Source organism: Thunnus albacares, chromosome 8 (assembly GCF_914725855.1).
Source record: "Thunnus albacares chromosome 8, fThuAlb1.1, whole genome shotgun sequence".
In the NCBI taxonomy this organism is placed as follows: Eukaryota; Metazoa; Chordata; class Actinopteri; order Scombriformes; family Scombridae; genus Thunnus; species Thunnus albacares.
Window position 1 is genome coordinate 90,749 of NC_058113.1, and position 12,116 is coordinate 102,864.

Consider the following 12,116-nt stretch of genomic DNA (forward strand, 5'->3'; position numbering starts at 1 on the left):
GGCGACCAAAAAGGTTTGTAGTGTGAGAGAGCACTGGAAAACTGAAAATGGAGGAAAAGCTGCTTGAGCTGTAAAAAGAATGATTGAATGCAGGGGCGTTTTCAGGTTTTGAAAAGATCTGGGGCTACAGCAAATGTGTCCAGGGATTGATACAACTTGATGTAGACCTGAGAGAGAAAACATTATTTTTTTACTCTATGGAGTAAAAAAGTTCACCTTCGTGAAGAACCAACCATCAAGTCCCAAAACATGATAATACCACTTCCTGTCTGTCAGTATAATGATAGACCTATCTGTCCAATCAGGCAACAAACTTATGGTACAATAAAAGGTATTTCTTTCAAGGATTTAAGGCTGGGTTCAGTTTACAGAAACACATCCATGTGTGCAGTACTGCGACTACAGCAAATATTGAGAAAAATTGTAGTTAAGCAGCAAACTGAAAACTACGATAAAAAACTTGACAGGACAGAGGAAAATCTGCAGAGGAGACAGAGTTTAGACTTTTAGCTACTTAAAATAAATGCCCCAACAGCTGTGGTGGAGTTCAGGATTCATACTGATTATATTCAGTGACATGTGAAGTAAAATTCAGACATTAATCGAACCTATTACAGACCTGTCTGAATCACATTAATAGTTGTATTTTGACTGACATTTCAATAGACTAGATAAGAAATACCACAGAGAAGTAAAAGAGGCAAAGCTCAAGTTGATTTGTGATTTTGGAGACCTCTGTGCACTTCTGTTACTTTCTCAGAGCTGAAATGTGGAGAAAACTTGGACACTAGAGACAGCAGCTCATTGTAACTTTCCTGCCTGACTGCATGTACGTTGTCATGTGCAGGGCTATATTATTCGCCATCCCACCGACGCAGATGTAGGATAAAGTCCCTGCATGTTCCAAAGGCAGACAGCACAAGCCTCAAACAACAGACCAGCTCTTTCTTCAACACCCAAGGAATGCTGGCCCATAAAGTAAGGAACACCCCATCTCCTGCATGGTCACCAAACCAGACCATTGACCCAAACCACCTTTGATCCTTCAAGCTAAAAGAGCCAGCAAGATAGGAAGACCAATTCACACCACAGTGTGAATTGATAGTACCATTTGGATAAACGACCCCCACCTAAGGGCCAGTCACACACAGAGACGAGCTGGCACCAGGTTTGATCCCACTGTGGATTTTGATTTTCAGGACTTGAGTGACCAACCCAAGAACTGATCACTGGGCAAACCAGCATAAGGCACAAGACATGCTGCACTATATGCCATGCCCATTCGCACACACACAAACACACACACACACACACACACACACACATACACACACACACACACACACACACACACACCCTCAAATGACATGGACCCCTGCCGTTTGCAGTCAGATCAAGAAGAATAAAGGGCTGTAAAACCCATGGACTTACAAATGTAGTTTTAGGTGTAGTTTTAGATCTTGTGTAAGGATAATTGTTGTTGTATCTTAGTATGTGTGTGTATATCATAGTATGTGTTGTTACATACTTTAGTTTGACTTTTATTACATTGCCTTTAAGCCAAGAAGTGTAACAATAACATAATATCATCATCCATGATAACCCTACCATGTTTAGTACCATTCTGCTTGTTTCATTGTCAGAATGCTAAAGCTACTATCCAGATTGCAAAATTAGGAATCATGCAATTGTTAAATTGTAAATGCTTTATTTAATGGATTAACCATATTCAGGACCTGTACCTGTCTGTCTTTGGACAGGGGGGGACTGACTTTGCTTCCCCAGAACTCTGCAACCCCTGGGATTGGTTAGGATGCACCTTCTGGTCAGACTGAAACTTAAAAACAGTGTCTTATCTGAGACTCTTGGCCCTTTTTGCTGTTTTTGAGCTGTTGGCTGCTGTTTTGCTGTTTTAAGCTGATATTTTTAAGCCTTTTTAGGCAGCTATTCTTAGGCTGCTCTTAAAGGCTGCTTGATGCTGGCTGCTGGTTCTTCTTGCTTTCTGCCATGCCGGTGGAAAGCTTGCAGTTTGCTAGTCTGAGGATGTGACTCAGAGCATCTTCTGAATCTGGAGTCATGAGTTGAGGGTCAAGCCTAGGAGAGCATGAGAGCATAAACAAGGAGCTCTGTCCCAATGGGAACTTTTCAAGTCCGGACCGGCCGACTCACTCATCACTACCCGATCCAGACTCCAGCTCCTCACCCCAGCACAACGGACTCCATTCTCAACAAGAAGCTACCCCAGGGAGCAAGCAACTACTCGTACAAAACCTCCATCAACTTGCTTAAACCCTGGTGCTTTCATGATTTGTAATTTCAACTGGCAATTCTGAACTAGGCTGTGGTACCGTTGATTTGACTTGCTGCTTCTCAGGTAACAGTCATCTCATCAGTTTATCAGGTTTCTCATACCAACTACACAATACATAACTCTGCATCAGGCATTTCGAACTTTCACTTGCCATAGCCTTGTGTACCAGTTTCCCTTTCCCTCTTATGTCTTGTTTGTAAAATGTTTAGCTGTAGTATTAGTAATAAATGTGCGTGTAACTAGAGTGAACTTGTTTGTGTTTTCTTGTGCTTGCATCTCAGTCACTTAACCTTAAAAGACCTATACCCTTGCAAAATCATAATTAAGATGAATAACAATCATAATTATAATTGACCTCTCTTGTGTGTCCAACAAGGAGGACTATTTCCCTATTATTACACATACTCTAATATGAGTAATGTCACTGGACGAATAATTTCATGTTGGAGTTGTGCACAATAATAATTCATAATACCCCCCATAACATCATAAAGATATTTGAGTGCACAAATTCCTACACAGATTTGATGCTCTGTTATATGAAAATACCAGGACCAAATATATTTGGGGCTAGGATGAAAATATTCGGAGGTGAAGCCTCAAATGATAGGTCCTAACAATGCCACTGAAATAATGTCTCTACAAATGAAACAGCTACACAGCTGACCAGAACTTGAGGTTGGCTTTGTTTAACTACATTCACTCACCTCCAGTTCCCTTTGTATGCTCTACAGTACATTACCCACACCTCTCTATCCATGATCTCCCCCAAACTCTGCCCCTTTTTCTTCTTTTTTCTCTTTCTTTCCTTATGCCTTTTTTGTGCCTTTTCAGCACAAACTGTACTGCATATAAACTATGGATGTATTAATACAAGTAGCTGGTTGCTTCCATGTTTGTTTTGATATAAAAACATGCAATAAGTGGTATCATTTTTGCAGGATTTGCGGGGTTGTCTCCCACCAGAACTCAGGTTGTTACAGAGCTGTGGTTCACATGATTGGTTCACATGGTGATTTTTGACCGGATGAAACAAGGCATTTTGAAAGGTTGACTGTATCACTAATTACTGAACTTAAATATGGGTATTAGTTTTGATTTAACCGGAAATGTTGATGTAACTGTAACAATGCATATTGCTAAGCCTAAACGTCCCTGGATAATTTGTGCTTGCAATGCTACAGATTTAGATGGTACACTGTCTTAACAAACAAATGACAAACATGGTTTGAAATACATAAAGGTGTAAATGGGACAAATGGTGTGTTCTCATCTACTTTGTCACACAAGTTCTTTTTTTTAATTCTTCATACAACTACTTCTGTCACCATTACTGTAAACAACTAAGTGCAACACCATGAATGTCTTTAAGGACAGACTGTCCATTTGTACATTTCACTGCATTGAGACTACAAAGGCACGCAAGGAGAGAGATCAGGGAAGCAGCAGAATACAGCCAGGAGGATGCTGTGACAGCAGGCTTTTCATCTCACCTTCAAGTGTGGACATTCAGAACGGATAGAAAACACCTTTGACTTTAGATGTGGTCAGTCTGGTTTATTTACAACATAGTGAGGCCTATGGAACAAGGTTGTGGCTTATGATATGAGCTAGCAGCAAGTATATTCATAAAGATTCAGAGGAACCCGGATCAGGGAATATCTTGCAGTGGAGGGCAACCAATACCTCTGCTGATATTATCGGCCAATTTGAACTTATTCAGTATCAGTGTACACTGGTGTATATGATGAGGAGTGATTTCAAATATATGTTTGAGGTAATTTGGAAACCAAGTCTCCATTACATAGTTTGTCCACCGGAGAGCACTGACAAGTGTATTTGTGGCCACACTAGCAACAGGGCTCTAGGTAATTTCGGTCTACCACTTTGGTCCAGACTGAAATGCCCCAACAACAAACATTCATGGTCCCCAGAGGATGAGTTGCAATGGATTTGATGATTTTCTGACTTTTCATCTATGGTCACCATTTGGTCAAAATTTCAATTTGTCCAAATATTTGGTTTGTGGCCAAATATTGATATATCATTAGTTCACAGTACAACTTCAGATTTGTTTGTTTTACGCACTCTTTAGCAAATGCTGGTGTGCTAAAATGCTAAACTAAGATGATGACCATGGTAAACATTACCTGCTAAACATCAGCATGTTAATATTGTCATTGTGCACATGTTAGTAAGCTGACATTAGCATTTGCTCAAATGCAATTGCTCACACAAAAATCAAGGGCCAGATGCATGAAATGCACAACTAAAACTGTGTGAACACACAATGACAGAAATAAGCACATGATTTTTTTTCATCAGATTTATACAGCTATGTGTGCACATGGTTCTGTTTTATAAATTTCAGTAACTGTGGAACTGGGCACACTAGCCTCATTTCCAAATGGATGTAGACACACCCTCAATCAGTCGTTTGCATATCAATAAGTTGGCCTGCTCCACACTCATTACATCCATCAGTGCACTGTCACAGTGTGCTGTCACAGGATGCCTCTTCTAAATACTGACTTGGAAGCAGTGAAGTACCACTTTTTCTTTTGATTTTGATAGTTAAAGAATCCTGATAACATCCACTGTGGTTCTATGTTGTGAAAAATAAAACTTGAAAAAAGTCAAAATGGTGCATGGTTTTTACAGCCAGTGTATAGATCACAGAGACGAAAGAAACTTCACTTACATATTTTTTCTTGATGATATTCCGTTTGGGTCTGTCTGTACTCATCTTGTGTGGCTGACACTAAGGGGCACATGAATCACGGAAGCCTCTTCTTTCTCTCGTCTTTGACTCTTTTTCTTTGTTTTCTCTACAGGTGTGGAAATGTAAAGGTCACACTCTGTCCTGGAATAGAGGAGTCAGGAAATATAATACAAAATATGAAGGCGCCTTTAAGTGTCTCTAAAAATGTTGTTTTGACCTGTGGTTTGGCTGTGGTAAAAAATAAAGACACGTACTATCTGGAAAAACACACAACAATCAGTACAAATACAGAGATAGAATTGTACTGTGTATAGTGTTGTATCGGTTTCTATATTGTATACTACATAAACTATCTCATAGTAGTATCCTGTAGTATCCTGCATTTTATTATTTAAGAATGACCAGCATCTTTCCTTGAATTTACTAAGTTAGTAACTTAGTAACCCGTTCTACCTGCTCTGCTGCAGCACAGCAGGTAGAACGGGTCACCCACTAATTGCTGGGTAAGCAATTTGATCTCAGGGTGCCTCCTGTCCATATGTCAAAGTGTCCTTGCAAGCCCCTTCAAGTTGCTCTCAATGGTCATGGTAGCTTGCTGCCATCTGTGTATGAGTGTGTGTGTGAATGAGTGAGTAAGAGGCAAAATTGTGAATCCCCTTGGTTAAAAGTTCTATATAAATGTAGTACATTTACACAGCAATACCTGAACCATATTTAAGCATTCACAGATTTTGTTGCCATTTCTAATTGAAATTATTGGCATTAAATATCCAAAATTACATCCAAAGAAGATACTGTTATTTACAAATAACAGTATTGCAAGAACAGCTGACAAAAGCATAAAACAGGAAGCTCAGTATGATGTAAAAACAGAGAAAAACTCAACACAAATAGAGCATGGAACCTCATTCTTGACTTGAAAACAGTTTGACAAAGAATTCTTAAACTCAAGCTTCACTTTTCCCAAGCTTTCTTTCCCCACAGTCTTCTCTAGCTGATGGAGTTCATGGAGATAGCTCAGTTGTCATCACTTGACCCAGGTATAGAACTAAGTGAGTCATCACTTAGACAACTGAGCCATCTCAATGGCAACTGAACAGGCTGTGAGATTGATAGATCTGGAAAAAGGTTAGTAAGTGGACCTTGACTTAATGGAGTTTTTGTTATTTTTTTAACTACAATGTTTTGTGAATTAGATCATACTTTATTTAGGCAAAGTTGTTGTATGTTACTGTTACAACAACATCAAACATTGATGCATTTTGTTGAATTAAAAATGGGTTTGACAGAAAAACATGTTCATACTCAGCAAACCCTTATCTTTATGAAAGTCTGTACAACTCTAATAAAAACTTAAGTTCATAAAATTTACAAAAACACCAGTGTTCTGATCATGTAGCTTTCACGTGTGTCTTTTGAAACTGTTTCCATTAAATGTAGTATAAATCTGCACTTTCCAGCATTTCATCAACCATAAGAGTTAGCCTAAATTTTTTTCTTGTAATGAGGCACGGACTCCCATTCTCCCATGCAGCAACAACCTATTACACATTTATAAGCTTCTCCGCCTTCACAGTGGGAACTACCCGGCACAAGAAGTCTTGCTCAAGGGCATCAAGATGGAAGCTGATGATCTAAAGGGAGGTCATCCGCAGCGATAGTTTAAAAAAGATGGGAGCATTTCATTTTCTATGTTATATAGCCTTGGTAGATTGCACTGCTTCAGAACCGTATGCTGGTCAATGTATGAGCCTACTAGACTAGATTATAAGTGAATCTCCGACAGTCAGGACGGTGTAACAATAAAGTCTGCAGTTAATTACAGCGGACATTTTCATTCCAATCATATGAAAACATTTCATGTAAAACAATAAATGTCTCATACCAGTTCCGTCAGAGCCAATCAGAAACATTTCAATCGATCTTTGTCTGTAGACTATACAGTGTCACGGTAACTGTGGATGGCAGCCTACATTCATGTCTGCACAATCCTGACCAGTCTATACATCAGTCAGGGCACCTGACAATACAGGCGGCTGTAGTCTACAATACAGTGGACAATTCTATTTTAGATTCCACATATTAGTTCTTAAACAAAGCAATTATGAAACAATAATTAATCACTCACCTCAAGCAAGATAACCGGCCAAATGTTATGTCAACCTGAGGGAATGGCACATAAATGCACTCACACATGCCTGTAAAAACAAGTCATATTAAAGATGCCACCGGCTTTAGTGCGCCGTTAACCGAGCCGTCTGTTGGTGTGCCGCTTGGAGCGCAGGGAGGCAGCGCCGCTGCAGTAATATGAGCCGCAGTTTCCGAATCAAGGTCGCTCCTGTTATATGTCAGTGCAAGTGTATTGTTAAATTCAACTACGCTGGTTCCGTAAGTCTTTTCCCTCGTTCAGTATTCCAATGTTTTCTTTGAACGATCTCCTCAATATTACTTAACATAGAAATATCGTGATTTGTCATGGCGGACAGCTAAGAATACTACAATACCCATAAGCCTAATCGGTCGTTTCAACGGCTAAAAAGTCAATCAGGGCAGTAATTAATTTAAAATGCTTCGTCGCTGTTAACAAAACACGGCGCCATGGTTGCTGAATTCACTGTAGTGACTCAGAAATTAAAAGTGAACTGATTCACTCTGTAGATCGTATAATCTGTTTTCTCAACAATGTAATCTTTAGCTTCCGCGAACGTGACGAAATTTTAAGCTCAGTGATTGGCCGTTTCTTACCGAAATGCACCTTGGGGGTCACAGTTATCTTCTACCCGAAATTGTTACGTACACTGTCCTGTAGATTTTTACCTCCGACTTTTTTTTTTCAAAGAACCTGAAAATTTCTAGCACCGTTCTTCATCTTTTTCTTGTTTGTCTTTTGATTTAACCAGGAGAGATTCATGTATATCCAAGTTGTAAAAGTGCTCAAACTGTGAATCATGTATTTTTCTCTCCTGCCTTTATTGACCACATTCACAATACAAGTATGGGAAATACACTGTCACAATTTTATAATGAATTAAAAAAAAAAACGACAACAACATAAGAACAAAATTAAAACAAAAGGCAGTTAACTAAGACAAGGCCATTACATTAGAAACATCGACTGATATATTTTGAGATCTTCTCTGTTTTTTGACTTTATCATTATTGGTGAGAAGTAGCTGCGCTGTAATATAATAAATAAATAAAATGCATTATTATTATTAAACTTTTTCTCCATTTGCATACATGAATAGGATATTTTCCCATGAGAATAATTGCATTCAACAATATACCTGCATTAAGATTATCTATTAAAAATGGTGTTGCATACATTTAAAGATGGTAGGTTGTCCATTTTTCACAATTAACAGCAGTGACTATCCTCACAAAACTGAAGGGATTGGTTACATGAATAGGTGTTCAAGAAAAATTACAAAGCAAAGCCTCTATTCTAAATCTCTAGTTCAGCTGCAGGATAAATACTTGTAATAACTGTAATGGGTTTCTTCATCTTTAGGCAAAGCCTCAATTCTAAATCTCTGGTTCAGCTGCAGGATGAGTATTTGTAATAACTTTGTAATGGGTTTCTTTATCTTTAGGTGTGTCATGGACCAAGCAAAAAGGTCCAAGGACAAAGGTATAAAAAAGAAAATTCTTATCATATAAACATTGAAAATTTGATAACAAATGGAAAAAGTTGCTAATAAATCCTCATATAACCTAGGAACTAGAAAAAGTAGCTACCAAAAATTAGGGCCCAAACTCAAAGTGATGTCAACTAAACAATAAAGCAATGAACGGAACAGACCTGACCTTACAAATGGCACACAATATACAATATACACACGTAGGCTATAGGCTAAGAGAGACACAGGGGGAAATTTAACAAACAGCAATCAAACAAATCTAAAGATACCTAAGAACAAACAACCTATCAAAATAGAGAAATAATTTAAAATAAGGAATTAGCTTTAAACAAATATAATTACAAAGCCAAAAAAAGATGGATTTTTAAGAATGTTCAGAATTATTTCTGCCCTTCTTGCATTTCACTGCCTCCTCTGCCTCCTGTGGGCTATGTTTAAGAGGCCATCTTCCCCAGCTTTCAGGTCTTTTGCCAGAGGAGCTCAGAAAGAAAAGTATTAAAAGGACAAGTGTGTAAGATTTAGAGGCATCTAGCGGTGAGTTTGCAGATTTCAACTAACTGAGTACCCCTCCCGTCACCTTCCCCTTCCAAGCGTGTAGGAGAACCTACAGTGACTGTCAAAGAGCCAGTGTTTGATTTGTCCATTCTGGGCTACTGTAGAAACATGGCAGTACAACATGGCGGACTGCGTGGAAGAGGACCCGCTCTTTATGCAGATATAAAGGGCTCATTCTAATGTAATGAAAACACAACAATTCTTAGTTTCATGGGATTATACACTAATTAAAACATACTTATGAATATTATATTCAATTTCTGCCAAATCCGTTGTGCCCTGGCTCTGTTTGGATCCAACTGGAGTACCCAGCCCCAGTTTGTTATTCAGGTTAAAGTGGGAAGAAACAGTGGGTCTGTCGGGCAGCTGAGTGAAGTGGAGCCTGCGGAGGAAACACCGGGACCGTCAGGATGTATCACTCTGTTTGAAAAAACTTTTTTCTTCTTCTTCTTTTTGGTTTATAACAGTGGTTGGCAACCAGCGTATTAGGTGCATTACCGCCACCCTCTGCTTCGGACTGTGGACCAAAGATTAAATCCTATACATTAATCCTGTCTGTCTAATAAAGGCAAAGAAAACTACTGCTCCACCCACTTGGCAGGTTCATTAAAGTTTTAATGCTGAGCTCCAGAACTCCAGTCTTCCTAAGTTCTTCCCTCATATATTGTCTTTCTTGATCATTAGTACAATCTATGATTGCATGTGTTATAGTTTCCTCAGCACGCACACACGCACATACACAGACATTGCCACTGATGCTCTAAGGTCAGGCTTGAGGTTAAACATAGTGAAATCTTGGAAAAAGTCTGAAAAATTTTGTCTTACACTATTGAATACAAGTTATGGCTATAGGTGGGAAAAACAACAGATGAATGGTTTGGTTTCAGTCTATGGATCTGAAACACAGTGTCAAATGCTTAACAGTCTTTTAATGTTTTTGTTGGTAACTATCTATAAATTCACTATTTTAAAGACCTGTAGTCAAACAATAGATGCCTTGAGCACCACCAGAATGGAAGATGGTAATGTTTTTTTTAATCCTCTGTTTGCACAGTTTGTGACATTTTGAATTTCCTGATATCTGTGACTTTTATTTGCACTCAGTACATTTTTCGTAATATCTTTAATCTTGTTTTTTTCTTAACAAAAACGAAACATCTTCTCTCTCTGTCATTTCTCCACAGTTTTGTTGGAAAACTAGGATGAGATAACAACTCTTATCGCAGATTTTTCTCCAATACAACCGGCACTTACTTTCATTTCACAAGTTTCACCTCTTAGACCACATTAAGCGATTAAAAATGCAACACAAACCAAAATCTCTTTGCTGACATATCTGGACCTATTAGTCACTGGTGGCAACAGGGGGCAGACTGAGGGGGGGTCATATTTTGTTGTTAGTTTTTACATCTAACAAAATCTGACTCCCCTCTTATATTAAAAATGCAAGATGTGACACACACCAAATTCACTTAAATAGCATATCTGGACCTCTACTATTTATGTGGTAGTCATTTATTTAATCATTTATTATCATGTATAACTAGTGGCAACAGAGGAGACATTAGGGGGAGTCTAATTTAGTTGGGTCAATTTTTACATGAGTAAAGCCAAGTTTATTTACCACCTAGGCGTACTGTTGGGTTTACGGTTTTGCTCGCTTCAATTACAAGAGGGCCCCCGCACCGTTTGGTGCTCAGGCCCTAATAATTCCTTGAATTACAGTAAGCATTCGCACTGTCAGTGCTCGGGCCCTAATTAAAACTGCAAGCAGCGATGAACGGGCCCTTGCACCTCCATGCACTTCGGGCTGTGGCACAGTCAAAGGATTTCTGTCACCGGCATGTAGATGTCCTCAGGCCTGGGCTGTTTTCAGACATTGCAAGAAGGAGATAAACATCACTTCGCTGCTTCGTTGAAATTTCGGTGCTAGGGGGGCCGACCCCGAAGTTACCACATCCTGGGGCTCCATGCACCCCTGGAGCACCACCTCCCTCAGGGCCCAGTACTGACTTGATGTCGACCTTTTGTCCTCAACACTGATGCCAGCAGTGTTGAGGACAAAAGGCAGGGTTGGGTCAGGCTGGGAAAGGACTGGGGCCACCACGAGGCTCTGCAGTGTGGTGAATGCTGCCTGACACTCTTCTGACCACACAAACCTCTCCCCTTTCTGCAGCAGGCGGAATAGGGGTGCAGCTATGCAGGAGAGGGGAGGACCTTGAACTGCCACAAGCCCCCGCTGGTGATGAATGCAGTTTTGGGTCTGGCCTCTGGGGCAAAGGGAACGTGCCAGTATCCGCTGCATAGGTCCAGAGAAGAGAACCAGGAAGACCCCACCACTGTGTCCAAGGCCTCATTGATGCACGGGAGGCGGTATGGGTCCTTTTTGGTCACCTTGTTGAGGGGTCTGAAGTCCACACAGACCCATCAGTCGTCCTTTGTCTTTTTGGGGACCATGACAACTGGGGAGGCCCAGGAGCTGGTGGAAGGCTCAATGAGTCCAGCCCATTGCATGTCCGGCAAGGCTTTGTCTGCTGCTGTCTGGCCTGGCCAGGCGGCCAGTTGAGGTCTTGCACTGCCAGACAAGGTGGCCAGGCTGTCCACATCCCCAGCAGATCCTCGAGTGTGGCCTGGCCCACTGCTCCTCCCGAAATGAGGCAGGGTGCACAAACTGTGTTAGTTTCTCTGCCCAGGCAGGTGCTGCTGTATCCAAATCGGTTCCACTTGCAGCCCTCACCTTTGGTGAATTGTCCAGCGCAGACCCCAGGGGACCAGCACACAGCATCTCTCTCTCCAATGCTAACTCAAAAACCTCCAGGAGAGATCTGAGATGAGCCAGCAGCATCTAGACACGCAGGTTGGCCAGTAACAGTGCCTAGAGGAAATG

At 40.4% G+C, this 12,116-nt stretch overlaps 1 protein-coding gene across 4 annotated transcripts in view; it reads right to left on the reverse strand.

The window, feature by feature from the left end:
• The window catches only part of LOC122987686, a 38,339-nt gene extending 30,604 nt beyond the window's left edge, over positions 1–7,735 (reverse strand). For 2 of the 4 annotated variants that reach the window (XM_044359694.1, XM_044359695.1), the window contains exons 1-2: positions 7,162–7,734; positions 5,013–5,174 (exon numbers count right to left, since the gene is read on the reverse strand). In XM_044359694.1, coding sequence (XP_044215629.1) covers positions 5,013–5,057 — 45 coding nt within the window. In that variant the 5' untranslated portion in view covers positions 5,058–5,174; positions 7,162–7,734. Of the gene's footprint in view, positions 1–5,012; positions 5,175–7,161 lie in introns of all 4 variants that reach the window. The other 2 variants (XM_044359693.1, XM_044359692.1) reach the window with 2 other exon arrangements.
• Positions 7,736–12,116: the final 4,381 nt, after the last annotated feature.